The sequence below is a fragment of the Diospyros lotus genome, chromosome 8 (genome assembly GCF_014633365.1).
Source record: "Diospyros lotus cultivar Yz01 chromosome 8, ASM1463336v1, whole genome shotgun sequence".
Classification (NCBI taxonomy): Eukaryota; Viridiplantae; Streptophyta; class Magnoliopsida; order Ericales; family Ebenaceae; genus Diospyros; species Diospyros lotus.
The window spans coordinates 25021210-25035932 of record NC_068345.1 but is presented as its reverse complement, the minus strand read 5'-3'; the positions used below and the strand labels follow the sequence as shown (position 1 = coordinate 25035932).

The 14723-nt window shown below is 36.5% G+C and overlaps 1 protein-coding gene across 1 annotated transcript; it reads left to right on the top strand.

Annotated features, from left to right (window-relative positions):
- Positions 1 to 820: 820 nt before the first annotated feature.
- LOC127807250 (uncharacterized) lies at positions 821 to 2817 on the top strand. Its single transcript, XM_052344946.1, has 7 exons — positions 821 to 1063; positions 1172 to 1225; positions 1315 to 1449; positions 1526 to 1634; positions 1729 to 1770; positions 1888 to 1944; positions 2142 to 2817. The coding sequence occupies exons 1-7, from the start codon at positions 897 to 899 to the stop codon at positions 2628 to 2630; spliced, it is 1053 nt and encodes a 350-aa protein (XP_052200906.1). The 5' UTR covers positions 821 to 896; the 3' UTR covers positions 2631 to 2817.
- Positions 2818 to 14723: the final 11906 nt, after the last annotated feature.

Here is a 14723-nt window from a genome sequence, read left to right as displayed (position 1 = left end):
TGATTATTTTACTTAGGGTTGAAGTTGCTATGATATTTGTAATAGATGCATAGTGAAGTTCCTAAGTGCAGGTTTGCTCGCTAGATTGCACGATCCGTTTATTAGTATGAAAGTGTTCTTTGTGTTTCAATTACAGAGAATCTCGCAATGGGGGTCTTACTTGTCATGTGCAAGTGGGAGATGTTTGTATTTGGATCGAGTCGAGTGCCCATGATGGGTTGACCTGCACTTGGATCCATTTTGTTAAAAATATTATATATATATATATAATTTTGGATAAAATGTAACTGTTGAAAAGAGTCACACCATTTTGAATCATAATGTGTAACTATTGGGCAACTATATATACGGCTATGTCAAGATAATAATGGTAACAAGAATTGGTGCACAAAAACTCTCCCATCAAAAGGTCCATTCTCAACAAATAGAAACAAAAATTTATAGTAAATAGGATTATGCTCTTGTGGAATCATCAAGGTAAGTGTTCTAAATTGGTTTTATTCTATATTTTTGCTTTTTAACATCCTAACCCACGACCACTAATACTAATTAACCCTGCCCTAAAGACTGAGAACGGGCATCCAATATCTCTCCTTCTGTTTCCATCACAAGATATCAGGGAGAAGTAAAAGAAAAAAAATTGACATACAAGTATCAAAAGAGCAAGCCCAAAAACTCCCATTTACAGGCCTAATAATCAATCCCATGTAAAAGGGTTTAGGGTGGTTGGTTAGAAGGTCTTAAACTCGAATGTGGGGGTGCCCGTGGGCGTGGCATTATTGTTGTTTTTGTTTGGAGCTCTTTTCCTATTAATTGTGACTGCACCAAACACTGTATAGTCTTAGCTTTAGTTTCTATTTTCCTCTCTCTCCCTCTCCCTGCGACGCAAGCAGACAATGGAAGGTGGAGTTCCCATGCTCAACTGCCTCCTCCAGCACACTCTCAGAAGCCTCTGTACTTCATCCTCTCCCCATTCTTCTTCTTCTTCTTCTTCTTCTTCTTCCTCCAAGTGGGTCTACTCTGTTTTCTGGAGAATCCTCCCAAGAAACTACCCTCCTCCAAAGTAAGCAACACTTAGAATGCACTATATAAAAATGAAAATGCACCAATATACAGCCCTACAAAATCAACTCTCAATTCAGTTCATCTTCATCCCTCCATGAAATTGCAGGTGGGACCATGGGGGAGGTGCACTTGATCGCGCCAAGGGCAACAAAAGAAACTGGTAATTTTAATCATATTTCTCTGTATCTATCTACATATTTTGGGAATCATTAATTACTCAATGGAGTTTGGTTCGGGCTGAGTTGTCAGGATTCTTGTGTGGGAAGATGGGTTTTGTGATTTTTACGAATGCGAGAGAGCCGGAAGGGGAGAGAGTATAAAGGCAAGGTTCGGAGCCGATGTCTTCTTCAAGATGTCTCACGAGGTCTACAGCTATGGCGAAGGGTAAATTGTTATCTTAATCGCTTCTTAAATTAAACAAATTGAGTGTTGCTTTGCTGAGCTGAGCATTTGGGTTCAGCCTTGTGGGGAAAGTCGCCGCCGATAACAACCACAAATGGGTGTTTAGAGATAGCCCAACTGAGAATGATCCCGCCTTCATCACCGCCTGGAACGTCTCCATTGATCCGGTATATATGTAATACAAAATATCAATATTTTCTCGTTGACCAAACAAGACCTTTTTCTTCTAAATTTAACTCTTGTCTTAATTATATAAAGCAGCAACCAAAAGCATGGAAAATTCAGTTCCATTCAGGAATCCAGGTTAATACTTAATTGAACTCTTCTCTGTCTGTCTGTCTGTCTGTCTCTCTCTGTCTCAGCTAGCCTCCTTTGCTTCATCTTACTTAAACAACTGGCCTTTTTCCCGCTGTTTTACAGACAATCGCTGTCATTTCCGTGAGAGAAGGCATTATTCAACTGGGCTCATTCGACAAGGTCTCCTTCTACACCCAAAAAAACCATAACATTCAACCACCCAAGTTGAGTTATAGCCTAGTAGTAATACTGGGAGAGCCCCGAGATGTTGAGTCGTCTCGTGGACCTCAGTTACTTCTCGTCAAGTCCCGAGTGGTTATATAAAATTCACAATCTGTAGAATCTGTTCCGATTATTGTTTTGTTTTCCAATCTTAGATTGTTGAAGATCTCAATCTGGTGATAAGCATACAGAGGAAATTCAGCTACCTCCTGAGCATACCAGGGATCTACGCAATTCAAAGACCATATCTCCCAATCCAACATCCAACATTTGGAGCTGATTACGAAAAGCACCAGTTGACTGGAGCAAAGAGACTTTACGGCGGCGGAAACCTGCTGGAATCACAGCCAAAATCCATGAACCTGGGCTACAACAGCCCACAAAACGGTGCGGCGGTGCAACCCATTTGGCCCATTCCGCCTCTCTTTTCTTCCTTGCCTTGCAGCCTAGGAGCTCTGCTCTCAAAGGTGCCAAACTATCATCAGCAGGCCATTGAAGCTTCTACTGTACCAGTGGTGGTAAACAATGGCGGCATCAAGAGCAGTACAGCGCAGAGGGTTGAGGTTGATGATGGCGATGTCAAAGTGGAGCCATCTTGTGTTTTGGAAGCTGGCCAAGGGGAAAAGCCAAGCTCCTTTTATTAGGGAAGCCTAATTGCATTTATTTGTCAATTATTAGATGATTTGGTGAGTACTTGGCTGGTCGGCCGGTCGGAGGCTCCCCTCTTCCCTCACCTGTTTATTCACCACTCTACCTCTCCTCTCCTCTCCTATCACATAGATGTGACAATCAAGTGGTATATAACTATAAGCCCTTTTCACTCTTTTTTAATTCGAGATAATTTAATCGGATGAAAAGGTTATTACATTTTTAAGAATAAAAAAAAGAAAAACTCAAAAGTTGTCTGGGAATTGATCCACTAGCTACAATAGTAATCTTTGGAGTTTGGGGGGAATTACCCACCGGAGTCTGGAGGTTTAGGGCACATCACATCAATCAATAGTTGGAATGAGATGTGAGGATATTGCCTGCCAGCTCATCAATTTCATAAGAGTTGAGCAAGTGGTGGGGGAGCCAGCCGGCAGTCCACACATAAATATAAATGCTTCACACACACACACACACATCAACAATTATGAAATAAACCCCCCTCCCCTCTTCTTTTTTAATTTAACACTTCCATCCTAATCATACTTCATCTCCATTACTATCTAGAAATCAAAGGAAACAGAAAAATATCCTCCTAATGCGACGTAATTTTTGTTCATCAATTGGTTGGTCAACAAAATATTGCTGAGATCATTTATTTGATGTGTGTTTGAGACAGTCTGTTCGTATATATAAGGTTTTATACTTTGGCAAAAGGGTATATGTTTCAGCAGTTGTTGTTGCCACAGAATGGCTGGTCTGGTCCCCCAAAAAAGCCATGTTTGTTGATCTTTCTCCAAGCGCTGGAGGAATGAAGAAGAGGAGGAGGAGGAGGAGTGTACAGTGTAGAGAGTAGAGAGTAGAATAGCTGCCTGCCTTTGCTAATTAGTGAAAGTGACATGACTTGCTGCTGGCCCGTACCCACAAGCCACAACATGCATCGTCGTCACTTTTTAAGAAGCCTTGAACCTGGCACCTCAAAGCAGCTTCTTGATATCATTATTCTATTCCTTGGAGAAACAAACAATGCAATGTTGGTTGATTTTGTCATAAGCCACAAAGACCACAATTAACTTTGCTTGTTTGTTTGTTTTAGAGTGGTAGATATTTTGAATAGGTAGGTAGGTACAAGTTAAATTGTTATTATTATTATTACAACAACATTGCTTTTCATTTTGACCTTCTCAACAACATTGTTTTTGTTCCCCACTTTGTAAGCGGGTTTACCGAGCGTTGGCTAAATTTGAGATCTCATACAGGGTGGCTTATTTTATTATTTTATTTTTTTTATCAAAATTTATTTTATAAATAGAGCCGTGCTACAGTATCGAAAAGATTGATGTACAAACTTACCAAAAAAATTGATTGAAGTTCGTTAGGACTGCCGGGCGAGCTTCATCATGGATGAAGGCCGCTCGAATTGGACGGGCAGACTTCATCCATGATGAAGTTCGCCCGGTGCTTGAACTAGGCGGACTTCAAATGTCTGCTCGGTTGTTGCCGCCTAGCAATGTGACGGGCGAGCCTGAACCTGATTCGATGCCCGTGTTATATGTTTGAGGTGATGATATATTTGTCATTTGATACTTTTTAGTCATCATGTATGTTAACTAATTCGGGCACAGTAACATTTTCCTTGTAAATAATGTAATAAGTTTAAGGTTTGAGTCAAAATAATTCTTTTATAATTAGTTTTAGGAAATAAAGAAGCTTTTTTTTTTTAAAAAACAAAAAATAAGAAATTGTGTTCAATTCAAAAGATAAGGCCCTCTTCCATTATGGATATGGATCAGTGTGGGTTCATTAAAGTTGTGTGATCGCATTTGACAGACATAGTTAAAAATCGAGTAAAATAGATAAAAGTATAATTACTATTAAAAAATTGCCTATTACGATTATGATTATTCTTTTTATAAAAATTAAAATTGTAAATGCAACCATAACTATAACCAATCGATAACTTTAACCAATAAATAAATTATATATAATATTAAATTTTACATATAATATAGTATTAGTCTATAAATTAATAATTTAAATATATATTCCTTTATAAAATATCTTTAAGTTAAACAACACCCTTAAAATATATTATAACAATATCCCCAAAAAATAGCCAAATCATTTTCCATAAAAGATGTAATTATTTTAAGATTTTCATTCCATTTCCTAAATTTCTTGAGTCAAATTATAATTTCTGTAATCATGAGTTTAATTCTAATTTAAATGTGTATTTTTAATTTTACTTTCCAATTTCATATATTTTTTGTTAGTTGGTTGTTCATTTTTTAATTTAATAAATAATTTATTTCATATTAAAAAAATTATTTAATCATGTAATTTGTTGAAACGGCTATAGATAAAAAACTACGAATACGATTAATTGGTTTGGTATGGACATGGTTATAAAAATCCATAATTACGTGATTATAGTTATGGGCACAATTAAGGTCATAAAACAAAGGTTACAATTATAGTTATCATGAAAACCGTGATCAAATTGATCTAAACTTATCTATAATTATAAATTTTTTTTTATTTTTTAACTTCAATTTTAACCCCTTTTTAGAGTACTCTCTCCCCCACCCCTTGAACGCCAATTTCTTTTTCCTTTTATATTCAAGTTTGTATACTTTTTTTTTCAAATTCCTAAACCCCTTTTTTATGTCAGAAATTCATTCATTTCATTCTAGAATATTTGTATTTGAAAACTCTTATTTTCGAACAGATTGACTATGTTGTACTCTTTGGGGTATAACTTTTTGTTGTTATTTCCGATTTGAAATCTACTTTTTGTTTCGAAAAACTACACCACCAAGGAAAACTCAGTAAGGAGATGAGGAAATCAATTCTTATTGGGAAGCTACGCCTAACTCCCACTCTCGGTCTTCTTCTCGTCAAGAAAATTGCCCCAAACCCCTTATTGCAGGGCCATTAACACCTCCTCACGACAAAATGGAAAATGTGAACCAAACTACTGAAGAGATGGAGGTGATAGGCGAAGCCCGAGAAAGGGAAGACAACAGAAAGCTGTAGCAAGTACACCCATGGGAAAAAGGCAAAGTCCCACCAGGGTTTCGACGCTAAGAAATAGAAGGGTTGATAATTACACTGCAATGAGTATATGAGACGACATAAAAATGGTGGCAGAAGAAGTGATTGAACAAAAGAAATTGGTTCTATCCACCAAAGAACAACCAAGAAGAAGATCCCCATTCATTGAGAACATACTGGGGAAAACCATTACCAAGAAGATTTAAGATGCCACAAATTACCTTATACATTGGTAAAGATGACCCTGATGATCATATTTAGAACTATGAATTGTTGATGATACTTCATGGTTGGGACAATGAAATTATGTGTTGGCCATTTTCGTTGACTTTAACATGACATGCTTGAACCAAGTTCAACAATTTACCCGAAGCATCCATCTCATCATTTGAGTAGTTGACTTTAACAGTCGAAAAAAGAAAAATGTGACACATCTCCTCAGTATTCGACAGAGAGGCAAAGAGACCCTTTAGTAATATGTGGACAAATTCTGAAATGCCACCCTCGAAATTTGTGACATACCCATCGAAATGGCAATATCCGCGATGTTGTAAGGAACTCAATTGACCTCCTTCCAAGAGTTACTATCTTCAGACCCCTCAAAATCCTTGGCAGATTTGTTTGGTAGGGCGAACAAGTATATACTCCATATAGAAATGATGAGAACAATGGGGGAAAGTGAAGATAGAGAGCGAAAAAGAAAAGAATAAGATAGTGATCAAGAAGACTCCAATAGGTGACATGAGAGGGTGTGAAGGCTGGATAAACCCAGACCCCAATTCAATCACTATGCTCGGCTCACTCAACGCCAGTCTACCATATTAGTATCCATAGAAGGGTCGAGCCTTATCAGACTTCTGAAGACAACTAATTGTCTTATGGGTAAGAATCAAGATGAATACTACAAATATCATAAAGCTTGCGGTTATTCCACCGACCAATGCCAAGAGTTGAAAAATCAAATTCAGATGCTCATTACGGAAGGACATTTGCAGAGATAGGTATGGGAAGAAGAGAGGAATGATAGGGAGCCTCAGAGGACAAAAGAAAGACCTGGGGGATAGGAAAGACCAAACCAGCAACAAAATGAAAGGAGAAGGGATGACAGACTGGTTGTTCCCCTGGATAATGTACCCACACATCAGGCTATTCATGTTATCTCCGACGAAAAGACCTTAACCATATATACCTCTTCTTCTCGAAAGCTTATGCTCATCAAGCCTATTAGGTGAATTCAATAATGGAAGTACAAGACAATGAAGAGCCAATTATTTTTACTCTTGCTGACAAGGGAGACGTGATTACTCCCCATAATGATCCCGTGGTGATTTCAGCTGTTATTGCAAAGCACCCTATTGGAAGAATCTTGGTTGATAGTGACAGTTCACTCAACCGCATTTATTGGAATTGCTTTGAGCAATGCATATCTCCCACGTGAAGGGATATGCTGTAGGATGTGCACGTAAACGCTTAATGGCAGATGCAATAGGATAAATCGATTTTGAAAACTTTTTTCAAAAACTATAAACAAATAAATAGCGAAAACAGATTGGTTCTTGCATGACACAGTGATAACAACCATATGCATTCAAAACATAACCATACATAATGGAAATGCAATAAACGATAAATGATATCTTAAGCTCAAAGAGCATACTGATTGCTTTCATTGCATATCTGACCTAAACTCCACAGTCTCCCGATTGAACTCTCACAATCCCATCGCATATCGGCTCATCCATTTGCTTCTTCATCTAGCTCTTTGTGTAACAACCCGTCAGAAGGGCCTAGAATTATTGAGAATTATTTAGCTAATTTTTGGCTAAGAGAATTTGCCAATTAAATATTTAATGTGGTAATTTAGAATTTTTAACTGAGAGTATAACATTTAAATGGCATTTAACTATGTGGAAATTAAGTGCAAGGGCATGAAGATAATTCTAGAGTTTTAAATAATAATTTCCTATTATTAGGAATTATTTAATTAGAGATATTATGTAATTGGAGAATCCATACGTGAGAAGATTTAGGTTTGAGGTCTCCAAGTTAATTAAGAATAAGGACTCCCAATTATAAAAGAAGAAGGAGATGGGCTTCTAAGGCTATTTCTTTCTCTATATAAAGGCACATAAGCCATAGTTTTCTTCACGTCGCGTGAGGAGCAGAGAGCCAAGAAGTGTGTGAGTTGCAGAAGTTGCTTTGCATAGGAGATTTCTGGTTGAGATTGTATGAGTCGATCAAGATTTATCGAGGCAAGTATCTTCCCTGTAATCCTTTCCATTACAGGTTCATATTAGTTTTGTTTTCAGATTATTCATGTTTTTAGTTGTAGTTTTTAGATTTATATCAGTAAGTAGAGACGTATATATATGTGTGTGTGTGTGTGTGTGTGTGTGTGTGTGTGTGTGTGTATAACAGTGAAGTTATGAGCCAGTTCTATTACTCCTTATCCATTTTGAATTGCAAGTTCTATTACTCCTTTTCTCATTTGGAGTTCGAGTCATATTATTTCTTCTTCTTTTTTGAGTTGCAAGTTCCTTCCTCTTTTATTTCTTTTAGAGGCAAGTTCTCATATATGCATGATTTTTATAGCGATTCAATCAAATATTATCTTTGAATCATCCTTAAAGTTGTTTCATATCGATTGGGATTCGTTTTCCCAAGATTTTATTCAGAATGGTGTAGAATCATTAAGTTTTGTTTCAGATTTCAGTCTCTGTTAGCATTCATGTTTGTCAAATTTAATTACAGATATCCGAATGTGTCTTCCCATATCTGGATGAGTTCCAAGTTCCTTGCGTATGATATTTGGATGGTTCTTCGCACATCCGAATAGCTCATATTCGGATGCCCTTCCTTCTATCCGGATAGGTCTAGTATATTCGGATGCCTCATTCCGTATCCAGATGCCTCTCTCCAAAGTTAGAATTTTATATTTGAATAAGTCTCTTGATATATATATTCGAATGCCTCAGTAAGATATCTAGATGACCTAAATCGTATCCGGATGTCCTAGTTTCTATCCGAATATATCCCAACATATCTGAATAGCTTCTTATTTGAGCGTCGGGGTATCCGGATGAGCCTTCTTCATATCCGGATGTCTTTCCTCATATCCAGATATCCTCCCTAATATCCGGATGGCTTTTCTAGAAATCCAAGTGAACTTCCAGTAATGTTTTAATTCAAGTTTTATTCAAATAAAGATATTCAATATCTCCAAATATTGAATTTTATGCCAAAATATAACAAGTTAATCATGCCTATACCATAATATATAATTTATAGAGTCTTTGTATTCCAATATATTGAAGATGAGATTACATATTTAGTGTTTATTATGACATGTTCAGCATTATTTCGTGAGATTACGTGCATACATTTTGATATGAGCATCGAGCATGACTTTATATGAAGCACTACATATCGTGTGTCAGCATTTATGTGAGCATTGCATTGCATTATGCGCGCCAAATAGTTTAGTTTGAGAGGATCCCATTGTATCAGTTTCAGCTCAGTTTATGAGTTGCTCACCTAGTGACGACTAGGGGGTTAGGGGCTTATTGCCCATAGTATGTGCTTACAGTTTTTATGTATGCAGGATTCAGATCAGTCAGGTATGTATTACAGATTGGGTGGGCCTATGTGCCAAAGTTGCATACCTGCATTTAGTTTACAGTTTATATGTGTATTATATTTTTGTGAATGCAAACAAATAGTGATTATACTCAATACAAGTTCAGTAAGTAATTTATCAGTGTCGATATTTTTTGATTCAGCTTCAGTTATTCTTTCCAGCTTATTACTTGCTGAGCTTTGTAGCTCACCTTGTACTCTTCACCATTTCAAGTCCTAGCAGGGGAGTACTAGAAGTGGGGCCTAACAACAGTGGTCAGTAGTGTGTGTACGTGGAGCCGCTTGAGATAAAAGATGTCTGGGAGTTTGTTGGTTTATAATGTCCTGTCAGTTTAGGTTTATTTTATATTTCAGTTGAGGGATTGTCCCTTAGACAGAATTTATGGTTTTCAGTTGACTCGGAGTTTTTATTTCAATTGATTGAGATATTCATTTATTGTATCAGATTTCAGATTATCAGTTAGTTTATTTTATATTCCCCATAACATCTCTTATCGGGCAGTTCTAGGAGAGGGGGTGTTACAGTATTGGTATCAGAATGGTGTTTTAAGGTGTCTCCCGTATACACATAGGATGTTGGATAGAGTTAGGACTCATGTCCGTCAGTTAGATAAGTTGACCCAATTAACAGTATTCTAACCCTAAGTGGTGATGTAGAAAGATGAGTTATAGGGGTGGACGACCTCGTACTTGCAGCGAACTTTTATTAACTTAAAGGTAGTGAGAGTGTTATTGGAAAATTGGTTAGGAAGAAAATGGGTAATTGATTCTCTCACTCTTTCACACGGCCCAATGTAGCACCTGCTCATTTACTTCTCTCACTCTTTTACGCAACTCTCTTTCTCTCTCCCTCTCTCTCTCCGGAGGCGGGCTTCCTTCCCTGGCATCCGTCTAGCTCTCTCACGCAACTCTCTCTCTCTCTCTCTCTCTCTCCCTTTGGAGGCAGGCTTCCATTTCGAGCGTCCTTCCAGCTTTCTCATGCAACTCTTTCTCTCTCCGACAATGGCTTTTCATCTTCGGCGTCCGTCCAGTTGTGACCCTTACTCTCTCATGCAACTTTTTTCGTTCCCTCTAACAGTGGTCGCGATGTCCCCTCCACCTTCAACATCCTTGCAGCGGCCCTCCACTTTCTCCGACTTGTTGTCCGCCTCTACTTCCAGCGTCGATCCTCAGATTCTCTCAAGTTTGTGTTTCTGACACTATATCCCTTGATTTTTGCTTTGATCGATTTTTCTTTGTCTAGAATTTTTTTCACATCTTTGCTTGATCAATATTTTATTGATGAGTTATAAAACCATAAACTCTAGGTTTTGTGAAGCAGGAAATAAGAAAAAAGGTAGGGGCTGTAGCGTTCCCTCCACCTTTAGTGTTCCTTCCAACATCGACCTTGGTCCTCGGCGTCTCCTTTAGCAACAACATCTCTCTGTCTCTGGCATGTCATCAGCCTCCACCTCCGACGTGTCTTCCTCGAATGATTAAAGAATCAGGTAAGACACAAAATCACTCCTTATAACAAAATTAAAAATATTGAAATATTTTTCTATGGATGAATGTTTTGTTATTTATACATTTCTACAGGTTAACATGGATAATAATAAAACTCTAAATATGATTACAAATATCAATAGTTCTGGTGAAGAAATGAGTAATCAAGACTTGGATTTTAGTGATGATGAGAAATCTCCTATAGTTGATGAAGGATGTGGTGGTTTAAACGATTAGTTTAAAGTAGATATAAATCGTGAGGTAGACCCAAAAATTGGAATGACGTTTGACACGCATATGACTTCTATAATAGACATGCAAGACATGTTGGCTTTAGTGTGAGGATATTAAGAACAAACAAGAACAAAAATCAAATCCAAAGACAAGCACTAGTTTGTTCATGTGAGGGCACTTCCAGAAAGTCAAGATACTTGAAAGAAAAAGAGATAGTCAGTGGTTTGATTGTAAGGAAAAATTTGTGATTAAATGAATTCTTGACGATAAGTATAGACTAATTGAGTTCAAGTTGGAGCTTACTCATGATCCTGTCCCACCTGAGCATTCCCATTATTTGAGGTCCCATAGGAAAATTGATTTTTCACAAGTTGAATTTATGAACAAAATGCGTTCATCTGGAATTAGGCAAGGACAAATTTTCTCTTACATGTGTGAAGAAGCTGGTGGAGCCTAAAACCTTAATTTCACAAGATCTGATTGCAATAATTTATTACAAAGAACACGGGCTAAATTTTTCAAGAAAGGTGATGCCGAATGTCTCCTTAAATACTTCAAACAAAAGAAAGGGGAAAACAAACAATTTTTTTACTCTTTTCAAACTCGGGAAAATGGTGAGATACGTGGTGCATTTTTTTGTGATGCAAAATTGAGATGGGATTATGGATTATTTGGTGATGCAATATGTTTTGATACAACATTTCGGACAAACAATTATGACATGTTATGTGCACCAATTGTCAGCATCAACCATTTTGGGCAAACATCACTTTTGGATGTGGTCTACTTGATGGTGAAACAACTGATGCAATAATGTGGTTGTTTACTACTTTCTTTGAGGCTATAGGAGGGAAAAAATTGAAAAGCATATTTATAGATCAGTTTGCAGCTATATCAAGTGTTATTGATGCGGTATTGCCTAAAGCACACCATGGATTGTGTTTGTGGCATTTATGTCAAAATGTTGCAAAGAACTTGAGTAATAATGGATATAAATCATTTTCACCATAATTTAAAGCTAGCATTTACAATCCTAAAATAGTTGAAGAATTTGAATAAAGTTAGGACAAATTGCTTGAAGATAATGGGCTAAGAGGTAATGAGTGGTTGCAAAGAACATATGAGTTGAGAAAGAAATGGGCTCAAGTGTACAGTCATGCTCACTTTTTTGCTGGCATTACCACTTCACAAAGAAGTGAGAGCATTAATAAGTTTTTGAAAGATTATTTTAATCATGGTAGAATTATTCTTTGGGAGTTTGTAAGTATGTACTCTAGGGCTATGGATAATCGCTGTGAAAAAGAAAGAGAGGCTGAACACTTAACACAACAAACAACACCTAATTTGGTTTATAATTGGTCTATAGAACGTGAAGCTTCAAAAAAATAAAAAATAAAAATATTTTATTGGTTTCAAGAAGGTATTAAGCAAACTATTGATTTGTCATTGAAATTGGATAATGATGATGGAACTATTTGTAGCTATAAGGCTAAAAGATTGAAGGTTGACAAATGATTTGCACACTTACATACAATCACTTGGAACAAACAGTGTCATACACATGTAGAAACTTTGAGTTCAATGGAATCATTTGTTTGCATGCATTGAAGTTGTTTTGCCATTTAGAGTTCAAAAGTTTACCTCCTCAATGCTATTTGAAAAGATGGACACAGGCAGCAACACATGAAATTATTTGTGACCCCATGGGAGAGATAATTCCAAATGACAATGTCTCAATGCTATCAGCTCATCATAGTGAGTTATCACAAATTTCACAAAGAATTATTGTCAAGGGTTCAAGGTGTCTTGATTTTTTTTCATTAAGCAAGTCATTATTGCTAGAAGTGGAAGAAAAGATTGAGGCTTTGGCTATAGCCTCCGATTAAGATGTGAATAAGAGCATTCCGATCGACACACATCATAATTCTGAATCAAACATGCAACATGAGCTACAATTGAGAGACCCAACAAAAAGACGCTCGAAAGGCCAATGTAGCAAAAGAATGAAAGGTCCAATGGAAACCAAATCATGAAAGAAGAAATCGCCAAAAGAAATGGGTCTGTTGTTAACCAGACTTGTATTATTTCATTAATATATATACATTTACAGTCATGTATGTATGTGACAAAGAAAAATAGCATGATATATTTTTTGGATGGTAAGACAGATAATAGGAATGCAACCCACATCATGAATCTTGGAGGCTTGAACTCTATAATCGTGTTGTAGAGACAGTAAATAGCGATCCTATTTTTATAAAGCAAAAGTTTGTTGTTAATTCTCTTCTTAAATTTATTATATTTATGTGAATAATCAATATTTTTCTTTTATATTTATGTAGGGGGGTATTTGGTATAGCCCAACAAGCACATTATAACAATAATAGTTGGCAATGGATGCATCTTGGAAGCATATATCCACATGCAAGCTTACAACCTTAAGGTTATGTTTTAACCATGAATATTGCATCTCAACAAAGGGCACTCATCTCAAATGATTTCTCAATGTCATGTCGCAGGAGGTACATAAATTCTATATGTTTTGAGGACAGTTTAGTAGTACAATCACATAAAATGCTAATCTTACTTCTCCATTTTGTCAACTATTTTAAATGTTAAGAGAGAAGGAGGGAATATTGTTTAGAGAACCCACATGCAAGCTTAAGTTTTGTTGAACCTTAACGTGCAAAACATGTTTGTGTTGAACCTTAGAACAAGATGTTAGAGAATGTTATCAACTCTGCTCTTGCTGCGTAGAGCCAATATCTGAAATAACTAATTGTAGTTTTCAAGTTTGCTATCGGATTGATTGAAGAACACTTGCTCATTTATCATTGCGTATGTGTTGCCTGCCTTTGGCGCATGAGCTTACTTGATCTATTACAAGGGTTGTAGTGGATTTGTTAATTTTGGTTAGAAAATGATTAGAAACAAGTTGATTATTTTTTGATGGGCATGGCATGTTATAGCTTAGATAAACAAGTTCTCAATAGGGTTAACGAGAAGTTGAAAACTTGCAAGCTTTCTACTCTGTTTTTAGCTTCATGATAAACAGCTTAGGCTAATTCCTTGGAATCTTGTGATTCCCCTAGCAACTTAAATAATCTTCACTGTAATTAGTTTTGTGTCTTTTATGATCATGTAGAGAACTAAGAGATTACTTAAGACTGAATAGTTTGTAATTTGGTAGATATGCTGCATTTAAGTTTTGTTGAACCTTAAGTTTTCTTGAACCTTAACGTCACAAGATAAATGCATGCAAAATATGATTTGCAGAAATTTGGTCTCTATTTTGCCTTTACTAGCCTAACTTATGATTTTTCCATCCATTTTGTGGACTCTTATCAGGCTTCTTCATCCCAAATGTTTGCACCTCCAAAAACAACTAGAAGTCAACAATTTCAAAGTTCCTCAACATCAAACTTCATGAATTAACCGACATTATAGAAAGCAGTGGTTCACTAAGTGTAAGTTACTATTTAATTAATTATTTAGTTTATTTTATTGTTTTATCTATTACTCTTATGCGTCTAACACATGTTATATATTTTCAGGTTATCAACGAAGAGATTCTTTTAGTTGGCCAATATATTTTGAAGTTCAAAAAATTGTGAAGTGAACAATGCAATGTTAACATCTTTATTATTTTATGTAGAACAATATGCTGTGGTGGAAATTGC

What these genes read in the sequence shown, in the direction of transcription:
- LOC127807250 (XM_052344946.1), top strand. Translation starts at nt 897, where the DNA reads ATGGAAGGTGGAGTTCCCATGCTCAACTGCCTCCTCCAGCACACTCTC. An exon ending in GGAACGTCTCCATTGATCCG is followed by an intron (nt 1,635 to 1,728) that starts GTATATATGTAA and finishes TATATAAAGCAG; the next exon opens with CAACCAAAAGCATGGAAAAT. An exon ending in AGTTCCATTCAGGAATCCAG is followed by an intron (nt 1,771 to 1,887) that starts GTTAATACTTAA and finishes GCTGTTTTACAG; the next exon opens with ACAATCGCTGTCATTTCCGT.